This window comes from Mercurialis annua, linkage group LG1-X, assembly GCF_937616625.2.
Source record: "Mercurialis annua linkage group LG1-X, ddMerAnnu1.2, whole genome shotgun sequence".
NCBI lineage: Eukaryota > Viridiplantae > Streptophyta > Magnoliopsida > Malpighiales > Euphorbiaceae > Mercurialis > Mercurialis annua.
Genome location: NC_065570.1, coordinates 10,663,183 through 10,677,815, shown reverse-complemented (window position 1 = coordinate 10,677,815; position 14,633 = coordinate 10,663,183). Strand labels below are relative to the sequence as shown.

The 14,633-nt window shown below is 35.5% G+C and overlaps 1 protein-coding gene across 3 annotated transcripts; it reads right to left on the bottom strand.

Annotated features, from left to right (window-relative positions):
- Positions 1 to 208: 208 nt before the first annotated feature.
- Positions 209 to 13,699, bottom strand: LOC126665506 (E3 ubiquitin-protein ligase PRT6). Of its 3 annotated transcripts, XM_050358325.2 has the most exons (20): positions 13,469 to 13,699; positions 13,196 to 13,335; positions 11,931 to 13,052; positions 9,429 to 10,636; positions 9,128 to 9,268; positions 8,279 to 8,522; positions 7,468 to 8,190; positions 7,013 to 7,204; positions 6,142 to 6,830; positions 5,488 to 5,539; positions 4,747 to 5,386; positions 4,386 to 4,594; positions 3,761 to 4,299; positions 3,549 to 3,653; positions 3,361 to 3,427; positions 3,185 to 3,262; positions 2,543 to 2,611; positions 1,282 to 1,378; positions 1,003 to 1,164; positions 209 to 675 (listed from the first exon to the last, which is right to left on the bottom strand). In XM_050358325.2, exons 2-18 carry the CDS (start codon positions 13,286 to 13,288, stop codon positions 1,304 to 1,306), a joined length of 6,246 nt encoding a protein of 2,081 aa, XP_050214282.1. In that variant the 5' UTR covers positions 13,289 to 13,335; positions 13,469 to 13,699; the 3' UTR covers positions 209 to 675; positions 1,003 to 1,164; positions 1,282 to 1,303. The 3 variants fall into 3 exon arrangements, with proteins under 3 accessions (XP_050214282.1, XP_050214284.1, XP_050214283.1); XM_050358327.2 differs by having other exon boundaries at positions 1,024 to 1,164; positions 13,196 to 13,699; XM_050358326.2 differs by having other exon boundaries at positions 1,288 to 1,378; positions 13,196 to 13,699.
- Positions 13,700 to 14,633: the final 934 nt, after the last annotated feature.

Here is a 14,633-nt window from a genome sequence, read left to right as displayed (position 1 = left end):
GGTAAAGTTCGTGTATGCATTTGCAATTAACCCTATGATAAATTCGGTATGTCTGCCAGTTATGATTAAACCTCCAATTTCTGTCTAATTCAGAAATACTACTGTGGCCATCAATTTAAAATCATGTCAAGTTGGCCGGGGCTGCAAAGTTAACAAATAAGCTATTAAGTTTTACCAACCAACCCACAAAAGAAAACAAAGAAAAAAATAAGACAACAGCTCAAACTTTAAGCCGGATTAACGTCCCCAAAAAGGAGCTAAAAATAAATGGGAAGACATTCAAAGACAGAGACATGAAGAATCATAACAGCTACTATATACAGCATTTACATTACAGATTACCGATTATCCACCCTATCACCACCAGCAAAAGAAACCAGCCGCCCGAGTATCATTAACAAAAGGAGAAACATTTGAAAGGAAAAAATGAAATTTAAAGGAGACGATAAGACTGCACTATCAGCTATTCTTTCCGCATATTTTAACATATATGATATAGCTATACAAGTCAAGTAGAGCTCACCATCTACCGACATCACAATTGAGGTGAGAAACTGCTATCAGGTAAAAATGACTGAAGCGCCTTTTAATGCACTATGACTGTATACAGAAGCATGGAAAATCCGAGCCAAGGATACGACTCCTCTAACTCGTAGAGAGGATGAGCCAAACCACCTGCAATATTCCACCAATATAAATTTATAAGGGCTAAAATCAATCCCTATAACACTTGCAACATAAATGCCTTTACAAACCCAGGAAATTAAGTAGATAAAAAAAATCATTTATTTTTTGGCTCGGAACTCGGTAAAAAGATCGCAGAGTTAATATTCCTGTTTTCATGTTTGTACTTTAGAGGTGGCATATTTTCCAAGTAGTTGGTGCATCGGTACACATTCTTTCTTATAAGATCAAGCACAATGGAAGGAGTGCTTCTATTTACATGTCAAAAGAACCTTTTAACAAATAAATATTAAAGAAAATAACACCATTAAAAAATACCTGCAAAATTTCTGTACGTACAGTTTTTTCAACATTAACAATACCCTCGGTCTAAGTCTCTAAGATTCTGAACTAGTTTGGCTCTTCCGCAGGCATGGACAATTTGGCTATCTTGGCAACTATGTGAATTTCTTTAACACAGATTGGATCAGAAGGTATATACTGCACAACATGTCCAGATTAAATAATGAGCACAAAAACAAAAATAAACATGATCTGATCAAAAACATTTTATCAAATCTTAGTAAAATATTAGAGAAGCTCAGAAATGACCCATACAACAACCCCAAGAATTTCCAAGCTACACAATGAAAAAAGAGCCAAGAGTAGTTTGTCCAAGAACTTTAGAGCTGCGATCAAGACCATGAGAAGCAACCTGATAAACATGATCAATGAATCAATACAAACCAAAAAAAAAATCAAGCACATTCAATGCATTTAAATTGTGATTACACAGACATAGTAATAAAAATGTTTGTGTTCTGTAACCCTTTTTTCTTTCTTATCTGACAGTTCAAAAGACAGGTTCAGAATGCAAACAACTAAATTAGGTCGGGACAAGAATAATAGATTGTTCCCAAAAAAAACTATCAGATTGGGTCAATCTAACTCTATTATCTTCTCCAGTACATGGAACTCCAGTAAGGTTATCATAATTATTGGAGGCGAAAGGCTCCAAGGCACGGGGAGAGGCGCCCGCCTTTTGGAAAAAAGCCGAAAGAAAAAAATAATACAATCAAATATATATAAAGTACAATGGTCATAAATCCAATGTATTTTAAAAGTTTTTAAAACCTAAATTAAAAACTAAGTACCATAATCATATTTTTAAATTCTAATTTAAAAAACTACTCCTTCCGGTCCATAATATTTGTGGCATTTGGCTTTGACACAAGAATTAAGAAAGTAATTATTGTCTTAATTTATAGACACTTTTACTATGTTAACCCTATCTTGAAACCTGTTGGCATTTATTATTATATTTTTTATTTATATGATTATATTTTTGAATAAATGAATAAAGGGTAAACTTGGAAAAATAACAATAAATGCTCTCTTGATATACTAACATGACAAATATTATGGACCAAAACAAATTCTCAATTGCGACAAACATTATGGACCGGAGGGAGTACTAATCATCCTCAATACTGGAAGAAAAGACATCAAGAAGAAAAGACCGACTAAATTTTTCTAACTTTGCTTCAAAGTGTGCATTTTGAAGAGAGTTTATATTTTAAACATTAATTTAAAATAATATTAGGTAACTGAAAGTTGAAACAGCATTCAAAACAATGACTTTTTAGGGTATTATTTTAAGGAAAAAAACAGCCAGCACCAAATTATGAGGGTTTTATTTAGAAAAAAAAAGTTATTTTAGCAAAGCAAAGGTGCCAGAGGCGCGCGACTCATGGAAGTTGCCCGCCTCTCGGCGGTTGAGGCCCCATGGCCTCTCGCCTGGGACGCGCCTCTCACAACTATGAAGATGATCCTGATGATGTAAGGATGGAGGAAATAAAAATACAAGATATTATCTCACCATGTATGTCAAAGCAGCATAACGCTCCTCATTCAGATACAGAGGCTTTCCTCTGTGCATCTCAATATCCTGCATAATTTATTGTAAATCAAACATTAAAATTTAAGAAACATAACCCAATGAAAAGCCTCAAAGAGAGTGTTGTGTGTGAATACAAAATATCTCCACAGCATCGCCAAACACAAACAGAATAGGATTTGGTATATCATGAAAGTCGAGCATAAATCATAGAAGTCCAGGATCTCATAGACATGGGATCTTCTTCCTTTGATTCCATCCATGATAATCAAAAAATTGCCAGGGATCTAAATGCACCTTGTTTTAGCTCCAAAAAGTATATCATTACACCAGATAGAGGTAATCTGAAGAGAGTATCATGCACCAAATCCTGATGAATTCATAGAGCCTCAAGCAGCAGAGTGATTCATGCATGTAAGCATGCAAATGCAAGAAAGCTTCTAGGCATCTGGAACAACCCAGATGTGCAGTGCATAAGGCTATGTATCCCATGTATAACCAAGTAAACTGATGTTTCAGTAGCCTTTATAACTAGAATATGGGTAAAAGGCAGCCATACTAATATATCGAGCACAAGAGACTCCATAATTGCACTTTTTAGCAAAGAGCAGTGAAACCATTTACCTCTTCACCAAATGCATCCAAGTAGGGAGATGGCCATGGAGCCTGACGAGCACATCTTTGTAGCAGAATTGTAGTTCTCTGTAATGACAAACCATCATCAGTCAATGAGAAAAAGAATAACCTTAACCACCATATGTAAAATTAATGACCAAAAAGCCCCATATGTGGCGACATACCTTGATCGACAAATAAACACCAATGCCAGCACCGCACCCCATAGCATGAGTTTGACATGCACTTTCCCTTTTGACAAGTAATAAAATCACTGTCAAACTAAAGAAATAGACATTGAAAAGACCTGCATCTGTGTGCTTATTATGAAGATAATGTTAATAAACAAACAAGAAATTAGCAAATCAAGGACCTGCAGCATGGTTTCCAGCGTGGGGAGCATAATCTACCACACAACAGACACAGAGCAGGCTCTTCAAAAACAGCCTTGCAACCAATACAGCGTTGTTTTATGTACCTGAACAAAATGGAACAATAATTTTATCAATTAACTATAATCTTCATGAAAAAAGATAAATAGACATCTAAAATATTTCAGAAGAGAACTAATTACAATTTACAAACCTCTCAATCAGATCCTGATATACATGAGGAAGCTGCATCAATCTGAATGGAACTGCAGGAGTAGAATACAAAACATGCGTAGATCTAAAAACTTTATATTCCTTCTCAAAGTGGTGTAACCATTTCATAGCTATAGATCGTACTGCTTGATCCTTGACAACATCATCCAGTGGTGGAATCTTGAAAAACATTTCTAGATTCTGAACTTCTTTGAGCTCAAGTATATGAGCATCCATGGCGTCCTCTGAGGCATTAAGGGGAACAGATGATGCATTCATCTCATCATCCCTACTGCAGAATGGTTCTGAGACAGAAGTGCTTAATAATTTCCAAAGTAATGCACATCTCCTCAAGTAAGGTAAGCTCATTCTTCGAATTAAATCCATAGTATCACAATTAGGATTAATACACTTTGAAACAAAATACTGCTGGATCCATCCAGATTCTTCCAAGACTTTAGAAATGTCAGTAATTAGGCAATCATGGAAGCTTGTTTCCCTATTAATGCTTTGATGTGAGTTAAAAGAAGAAAGGATAGCCTGCAATGTAATGCATTTATATTTGAAAAGCAGATTATAATCAAATATCAAACAACCAAAATGCAGATCAAGTATAGGCATGATACCTGGACTATGGAGACAATGTAGAAGATACGCACAAGAGACAACAAAGATTCCTCACATGACAAAAAAGGGCCAGGTAGACAAAAGATAACCCACATCAATGATGAGAAAGCATCATGAATAAGGATAGGATCAGCTGCTTGGTTCCAAAACTGTATGTCAGGAGATGGTACTTCTTTCTCAACCTTTCTCAAGATGGTCGATAGATCACCTGTGCAACAAAGATTTAATACGTAACCACCAGTATAGCCCAAAGAAGATTAGATATAAAATAAAAAAAAACAGGAAATGGTATTATTTTAACAGCATATTCAAAAACTCTAACCCAATCAATACATTGAACATGTGAAAATCACAACTAACCTTCACGTCCACTAGGGCTACTCGGATGTTCTGTGGATTCTCCTGAACAAATAGACCTTGCTAACAGCTGAATGCCCCTAAATCTCTGAAGCACGTGAAGAGAACTCTTACTTCTCAAACTATGCACGATCTTTAGCAACAGTGATAGCACAAATCCACTTGAAGATCTAAGTTCCCTGTTCAATGCACCATCACTATAATTTGGACCCAAATTAGTCCTGTTACTGCGTGCAGCAATCTCCATAGAGCTAAGGGAATATTTAAGTGTGTCCCACATAATCATGAAAAGATTTGCCCTGGTGGATCTTGAGAATTTATCCGGCTTAGTTGGATAATACATTTTAAAGAGCACACGAGATACTGAAACGAGATTTTGCTTCTCTCTTTCATTTCTGTGCAGAGGAAAGGTTTTCCAGATGTCCCCTTTCTCAACCATGTTTGCAGCAGATTGCAAGAGAGACAATGCTTGTGGCAACCGAAGAGAATTACTTCCATCACTTAATGCAGCTATATTTCCAACAGAATCTTCTGAACTAACTTTTGAAATCATGGGCTCCTTCCAAACCTTCTGAAAATCACCAGGCAATGATGGCAAGACAGAATTGACCAGTCTACGACATACAGGGCAGAGAAATTCACCCTGGAAAGAAAATTTCAATACAGCATTAATTTGTGGCGGCAAAAATATCAATATTAACAACTCACAAAATTGACCTCCAAAATAAATGATGATAATAGTACCTGATCTGGGTCAACAATATGCCCTCCTTCAAAAACAAGTCTTCTAGAATACCTGTGTGAACAGCATAAAGACATGTATTAGCAGACAAATCATCAAATCTTATTACATAAAAACATGCGAATCTAATAGCTTGATAGAACCATTTGCATTCATGATGTTCCATTCAAAATTTAAAATTACGAAATGAGGAAAACACCTAGAGAAAAATCTTTGAGGAATTCATAGGCATTCCTCGGCACTTGGCAGCACACGAGATTCGAGACTTCCTAATTTTTGCCAAAGTTTAGACAATCAGTATACATGCAATGCCCATAACATTGTTATACTAGGTTACCCAAGAGTTCAATTGATTTCAGATTCAACAGCATATATGGAAACTTCACAAACAGCCACCCGGGGAGTCAAATTTGACTCCTAATGCAAAATACTATTTGGCCAATTGAATAGTTCTGAGAATGCATTTTATTTACAAATGCAAGGTAACTTGTTGGAAATCCTATTTAATCCAGGTTTTATCCTATCAAATCCTTCGACTATGAACCGAAGCCTCATTTGGTTTGATATGGAATCAGGCTAGAAAATATTAACGTCAGTAAGCAATTAATAAGACATATGCTGATAAGTTAAATATAATCCTTCCTACTTGCACTTACCTTTCCTTCAATGAAGATAAATATCGATCAAGGCATCCCTGATGTACAGCATGTCCACAGGAACATAGGTAAACCCCATCACAATCAGTTGGCCCAAAGTTTTCATATGTAGAAACCTGCAGTGTAGGTTCTATGCTTATAATATCATCAAGGGAATTGTCAGAAGATGAGGGATGCTCTGTTATCTCTCTTGAAAAGGCAGCTATATATTTTCCAAGCAATACAGAATTACCACCACGCCTGTTGCTTTCTAGATAGCCTTCATTTGCTGAAAATTTCATATCGTCAAGTCTGCAACTAGAAGCTATTGTATTATCGTTCATTTCTTTCCTAATGGAACTATACAAGTCTTGTTCTAAGGTCTCAAAGGTACATGCAGCTCTATCGTTTCCATCCTTGAATGGCCTAGGAATTTGAATATTCCTCAATGATGGAAACTGAGCTCTCATAAAGTCAAGGAAATTTATAATTTCCCCAGGTTGGGCATAATCAGCAAATTCATTGACTGCATTCTGAACTAGATGTGATAATTCATTAGATGAATTCTCTTCCAAACCACTTGAATACGAGTTTATTGCAGCCAGCTTAATTCCTTTCTTCTTAGTTTGAGAGACTTGTTCCTTGTCTGACAGTAAAGTTTGATTCCAAGATGGGGTACCTCCTTGAGTTAAGCTCAAAAGCCTTGATTTCTTGATCCAAAACCAAAAAGAAATATCAGTTTTAGATAAATGTTTCAAGCCACAATTCCATAGCCATTATAAAAGTAATAATTAAATAAATAGCATACATAAAAGCTACCGACTCCTAAAGGCAAAAGACACTGAAGTATGAGTTCGACAGGGACAAGAAACAAGGTGAGAATCTTGATTACCTGAAGAAGAATCAAGAATGCCACAGGATTTTTGGACTTGGGATCATGACAAAGGGAACAAACATCTTGGGCAGACTCTTCTATATCCTGTCCATCATCATTTTTGCTTTCTTCAACTTCTAATTCTGAAGAATCATCCGCAGTAGAATTAATACTTGACAGAAATTTTGATTGCTCAGCTTTCATTTTTGCCTGCACCAAAGAACAAGCTCAATAATTCACTATCAAGGATGACTTCACCATGAATCAACATTTCTCATAAGTCTTGCAACAAACATGAAATTAACCTTCCTTATCTCAGATTTTATTTGTTGATGATGAATTAAAATGAAAGGAAAGAAGAATCTAAACTTTTTAAGATGGAAAACAAACTTTTTATTTCAATAATTTGCAAGAAGATACAAGAAATGGATTTTAAAGAATGAATTTTAGCAAAATGCACAATGAAATCTCACCAAAATAGCAGCTTGCCTCTCTCGGGCTTTCTCCTTGCGTTTCTCACCATCAGAAGCTGACCCCACAAACTTTGCATCATTATTAGGACTTCGTTGAGACAGATGAATTATGACTTCAGGAGCAAGTAGCTCCAACTTTGCCATGCATCCAGAATCTAACTCAGCAAAAATTTTCAGCAAACTTTCAATCAAAGAAGAAATATTACAGCCATCTGATTCTGAAAAATTGTCCAAGTTCTCTCTCTTGTGTATTCTCATCAGCAATACAAGAAGTGAAAGCAGGCTCTGTTCACCAGTACTATAACTTAGTCCCTCGTAAATCTCTTCAACAGCAAAAGCAAGCAGGGGCAAAGAATCATCACTGGACAATAGCATTTCCCCACGTTTTCTCAACTGCCGACAAATGTCTAAACCCAACGAGAGCAGATGCAATGCCATTATAAGAACACTATCAGGAGCACGTGTTTCAGTCAATTTAGCTGAGAAAACAGAATAAAATAACACAGCACGGACGATTTTTACAACCACTTCACAAGTGGCTATTCTAGCTAAACCCCTAAGAGGAGGATGAATCTCTTTCCACCTAGGGAGCTGAGTAGTCAATGATGAGACATTACAATAGCGCATGTATCTTTCTTCTGCAACTTGTAATTCCCTTGAGTTCCAACGAGGGTGGTAAAGATCCAGCTCTTTCCAGTACATCCAACGTAAAGAATACATTCCCTACGATGCAGACATTATAAAAAGACAGTTGATCAAAATAAACATCAACTTAACCATCATAAAATATAATCTAGGCTACAAAACAAACCTGATTGAAGCCAGATGGATTAGAATACGAAGCAACTGTATCCAAAATTTCCTGAAAACCGTCATACTTTGAGAGATCACGAGGCAAAGACTTCACCAACTGACTACGAGTGGCATCTCCGATGGACAACTTATGAATTAACTCTCTTTTCAAGTTTTCATCAGCAGTTGACCCAGAAAATCGCCTTTCTTGGATAATTTGAATAATAAGAGTAAGCATTTCCTCTAACAAAACTGCTTCATAACTGAAAAGGGAATTTATATTCCATAAGTTCAGCATTAAATAATCTCGTGTCATCAAATTAAATTCAAAATGCCCACAATCACACATGGGTAAGCTAGAATATAAATTAAAAGTAAGGTACTAAAGCAACAACAAATCATCAACAAAATGAATAAATAACAGAAACGAAGTGCCGTACATATACATGTGACAGCTTAGTGTGAAATAAACACAAGAAGATATTTTTAGGAAGACTTAAAAGAAGATACTGAAACAAGAAACAATAGAAGTAAAAAAAAATGTTAACAATAAAACCAAGTCAAGAAAATTACAAGAAGATGGAAGGAAAAAAGATGCCAGTTAAGTAATTTAGGTAGGTTAGTGTAATCAAGAAGTCATAATTTCAAACATCGTGCACCAAGAAATAAATGTAAAAGCGTGAACCCTTTCAAGAATATAACCCAAAAAAAATTATCACTCGGACCAAACCCCCAATCAATCCAGAAGTATCTGGAAATATAAAATAGACAAAAAGTTAATGAAATAATCATGTCATTTCACACAGAGAACCTAGGTCAAGAACTCAACATGCATTATCATTTTAATTAATAGAATAAACTTATTTACTCGCTGGATTTCTCAGTGTTCAAAGAGAGGTAATCTGCTAGCCCAAAGCGTTCCAGAATTCTGTTGACATAAAGATCAGCTGGAGCCAATGCAGCACAGCATTGCAGAAGAAAAAGATCCAGTTCCAAACCCTGTTCAGACCTGAAACAAAAGGATAAATGCACCAGAAAACATTAAAAGACACCAACACTTGCACCCAGCTCATCTTAAATGTAACCTCCTTAAGAAGCACAATGAAGAAAACAGGGTACATCAAGAAGATTATCCCTAACATAGAAGATCAAAAGAATCCTAAACATACCATCGTACTGAACGGTACCATTCCAAAGACAAAATGGCAACATCACCATTCTTCCTCCACATTCCAGCATGAACCTCAGCACAAAACACTCTATTACGTAAAGGATGCTCCATAATAAATGCAGAAAACCCACAAGGGTGACAACCACCAAGTAGACTTCCAAAGAAATCATCATAGGTTGAAGATAATGAAGTAAATGTGGTAGCATCAGTTGTACAGAGCACTTCAGATTCACTGTAACACCTTTTTAATGCTTTTTGTAAAAGCGATGAAAGTAACCTGTGTAAAGGAATGTGAACAGACACGTCCTCTGAACTAACATCATAAACTATATTTGGCCAATCAGATGAACCCAAAATGCGTAACATCTCTGATTCTGTGGAACTGTTTCCTTCAGTCAAGCACTCATCAGATTTATCATTATCCATCTTACCAGAGACCAATCTTTTGTAATCCTGTACACTATCAGTAATTTCTACATCTGTACTCATGCATAAATTACTATCTGTAGATGGAGAAAGCTGCCTATTTTGGCCTTCCTCTGAACTGGTGAATCCACTGAAAATAGATTTACCTTTCCTGAAGTTAAGGAAGGTTCTCTTCAAAGCTAAAATGCTGCTACTCGAAGTGCTGGTATCCGCAGATGATAGACCCCCAGTTATATGATTAGCGCCTATCCAACGGTCAATGGCCCTCAAGCACTCATATATTAACCATGTAACAGATAAAGGAACCAAAGGTTGACAGGAATCTGATGTAACTTCAGCAACCTGCATTGGAGAAGTAGCTGAATTGCTCCTCCCTGGGACACCAGATACTGAGCTTTCCTGAGATAGGCGTCCTACTTTTGCATGTCTCATGCTATCTTCCTCGTTCACATCCTGTTTACTTGCACCCAAACAAAATTCATCACCAGTTTCTTCACCAGTAGAAAATGCTCCACCTACCAAAAGAGAATGAATATTTGCAACAGAATGATCTAAAACAAAAAGAAAATTTATATTCTCATTGTCCTCCTCAATGTGGATACCCTTCTCTCTCTTTAGGGGACTTGCTCCTTGTAAATAAGACAGAAGTCTCATCCAAGTTTTCAAAATTTCCCGTTGTTCACGTGTTACATAATTGAGCATAACAGCATGGCTCATAACAAATCGAATATCTTCAACAACACGCATAGTTGTCTCATACAAACTACCCCACTTGGTAACCTGCAAAGAAACGATGCTCGATAAATTTTTCCACAGAATACAGAAAAAACAAAAAACATAAGCAAGCTAAGAATATAGCTAGATAAAGCATCAGCAGATTTAGCCGCTGGGGGGTGGGGGCGGGGAGAGAACAGAACATCAATAGGCTTGATAAATCATCAGCTCCTTAATTTCATGAATAAGGAAGACTAGGTTCTTTCATCAATGGAATGCCACCCCTAACTCTTATCTTGAATCCTACGCAATTTTATAAGCATAAATAACAAAGGGCCTAAATGACAATAAATATTGATAAATAATCTCTCAAGAAGTTATTTTAATGATAAATTTAGTGGTATTTTCTTGAGAAGCTTCGATGAAAATTATTCTATTATGTTCTGAAACAATATCCTTTATTCCTTTTTATGCCTTTTTTGCACTAGTTTCAGTAAAAGCAACTTACACATGAGTCATGACACATTGATGTAAATATTCAAAAAAAGATCTGCTAAAGAATAGCATAGACAAACAAATAGGAAAGACCAGACTCTCAGATAATGTCTCTAGCTCTAAATCATAGGGAAGGGTGCATGCAATAAAACAAAATAATAATTTCATCTCCATTAAAATGTGCCCATGGCTGGTAAGTTTTTTTATTTCTTTTTTTCCAAAGATAAGCATGGTCAAGAATTAATATAAGTAAAAAACGTGGTGATGCGGAAATAAAACCCAATGCTTGGTATAGCTAGAAAGCTTCTACTATAAAGCAACAAATGAAAGCTAAATAATTTAATCGTTCAAGTCTGTTTTCAATTGCCATGAAAAGAAAAAGCTCGTCTGCATGCATAATCCACTCCTTGGTAGTGATCCCGTGTTACATAAAAAATGATAGGTTTGATGAAGCAAGAAGTAAATTATTAGTCAATATAGGGAAAATACATCACTGACATAGCACAGGACACGATGAAGAAAGTGAGAATAACCATAGAGTAATTTGTGCAACTGGAAGGTCAAAATGTCAACTATGCAATGCAACAACTCAAGTTTGCAGCTTTTATTTGATGCAACAAATTAGTTATATATGATATAGTGTTCTCTTGAGTACAGCAAAGGCCAGCAAGTTGAACCATAGAAAGCTAAAGGAAGTAACGCATGCAACATAGAAGAGACTAGTGAATTCAGGACAATACATAAAGAATTCACATGCTCCAAGACTAAAATCTGTAGTTTAGAAAACTATACTCATGTGATTAAGTAAAGTATATAAAAGAAACTATTGTGTGCTCATAAAGAGAACAAAAGGTGTATATAATACCTGTAAACTTCCATCTTCCCCAGCACAATGAACGAATAAATCTCTCATACATCCTAATAGCATGGAAAGTAGGTTCATCTCCTTCACTAGTCGTGGGGTTAAAGTGGGAACAGTGAGGATCTGCACGGAGAATGTAGATAGCAGTGGATACTTTTTGACAGAATCAGTGCCTTCTTTAATTGCTTCATGTACAACAAAAGGGTAATAACTCAAAAATACTTTTCCAAACTCGTACTTGAAGATTGGTTCTCCCAATAACTTCAGAAGTATCTCATTAAGTTTCTTTGAAACACCTTCACTCAAGAACCTCTCTGCCCTCACAAGAATCTCTAGTAGACCAATTACAGAGATCACCTTCTTAGAAACAAAACTAAGCAAACTTTCACTGTGCTTGCAGAACTCAAGCAGCATCTCAACAACGACAAATGTCAGCTCATTTGCGGCCTTTTTTCGCAATACCGCACGATCACTTGCTCTAGGATTATCACGGCGGATAATTTCTGCAGATGCAAGCTTTACTTTCCAACACACAAATAAAGCATCAAGAACAGGCCCAACCGAATTGGAATACTCCTCCGGAAGGGGCTGTATCTGTTCAGCACCTTTATGTTTCGTGCAAAAGCCCTCCCGTTTCCATGCCGTAACATCCCCGCAATCGCAACATCCACCGCCAGTATAAATAATAGAATAATCATGGTCAGCATGGTTCCCATTCTGAAAACAAGTAACACAAATAGCACACGTAGGGTCATGTTCACACGTCCGACATCTATACGCTATATCATTATTCCCCCAAACAGCGCCACAAACACCCCGTTCAGCACTCATTTTCGAAAGCTTTTTCAAAGCAAGAGAAGGCTCACCCAAAAACATCATCCACTGTAGCCAAACCATACATTCCCTGTAATACTGCTTCATAGTCGGACTCTGCGACGAAGATGACGCTTTCTTCGATCCACCTAGCTCATTCTCCTTCATAACCTCGGCCACTTCGTCGTCATGCGGTAAAACCGCAATAACCAACTCGTGTGTCCGAGTGGGTGAATTATTCATGAGAAAATCTACTATACCAGCATACCGCTTCTGTAAATACTCCTTACCAACACCAAGCTGAACTAGCCTCTATAGTACACAATCAAACACAAAAAACAATACATACACTCAATAGTCAATTATAACAACAAAAACACTGAAAAATAATTAAAATAAAACTTCTAAAAACAAAATTGAGAAGCAAAATTAAAGAAAAAAATTCTTCATAGTACCCGTAAAACACGATCACGAGGCTTGAGAGAGGTAGCAGTAGAAATAACAGCAGTGTGTTCTTCAGGGGGTGAATCGATGTCCATATTGTCCATTTTGTTAGAGTAACCGCTGTCAAAACGACACAAATGCAGCACCCAATCTGAACAAAACCACCGCAACAAACAATCTCTTAATTTACCCAGTTTCTTTCTATATTTTTTTTTTTCAATTTTGTTCTTCTACTGACCTAAAAAAATTCAATAAAAACAGAGCAGCTTAACAATCATACTAACAGTAATAATCAGTAGGATCTTATGTTGATTTCAATTGTTGAAGCTAGCAACAGAGTGATTAAAAATCCCTAGTTTTTTTTTTCAGAATTAGGGATTTCATTTCTCTGCTCTCTCACTAGAAATTGTGGATGTTTTGTTATGTGTTTGACATATTATATATATAGATAAAGAAATGAGTAAATTGTAGAGTCAGTTTATAGGAAGGAGCATCAGTTTTTGCATTTTGTATTTCTGAGTCATTTGGATTTTGTTTCTAATTTTAAACTCTTTTCCTGTGATTTCTTTTTGTCTTTTTTACCAAATTATGCTTCTTACTTTTTTCTCTTTTTCTCAATGCTTTAAGGAGGTGTGTTTGTCTAATTAATTATATATATATAGTTTACTTTTTAATTAAAAGGGCTATCGGTAAAATAAATCTCAACGTTTTATTTTTATAGCTATTTAATTCCAACGTTTAAAACATTACGAAACAAATTTCAACCTTTCTTATTTTTATAATTTGTAGCTCCATAAGTTTTCCGGCAGTTTTGTCTCTTTTTTTGGACTACAAAATGTAAAAACACGGGTTTAGGATTTTATTTGAATTTTTTTGAAACGTTGAGATTTAATATGGCAATACATGTATCTAATATGGATGTCACGTATGCATGAAGTTGTCGAAAAACAGTTGGCGCTACAAATTGTAAAAATAGAAAAGGTTGAGATTTATTTCGTAATATTTTAAACGTTGGGATTAAATCGCTATAAAAGTGAAATGTTGGAATTTGTTTTTGCAAATACTCCTAGTTAATAAAATAATGTTTATTTTTAAAACTAATGTAATAATATAAATTTAATTTAGTTTAATTTAATTTATTTAAAAAAATCATGAAAATAGGTTACAATTTCTATTATAAATTATATTTTTTTTGTTAGAATAATTTTTATATCTCACTTTATTTTTAGACTATCACTAATACATTATTAAAAAAAATTCATCTTTATATTTTTATTTGTCTGTACGATATCATTAACTATTATTCCTTACCAATGAGTTATAATTCAAATAGTATAAGCGCAGGACATCAAATTGTTAGGTCATGGATTCATATTCTTCCACAAGTGTTCCCCTCTCTAATTATCAAACAACAAATATGTCGTACCTTTATATTTATAAATGTGTATA

Coding starts and splice junctions, on each gene's coding strand:
- LOC126665506 (XM_050358327.2), bottom strand. CDS start 13,288: ATGGACAATATGGACATCGATTCACCCCCTGAAGAACACACTGCTGTT. Junction 4,595..4,746: donor TAGCCCTAGTGGACGTGAAG/GTTAGTTGTGAT, acceptor TTTGTTGCACAG/GTGATCTATCGACCATCTTG. Junction 3,263..3,360: donor GTGTTTATTTGTCGATCAAG/GTATGTCGCCAC, acceptor TTGTCATTACAG/AGAACTACAATTCTGCTACA.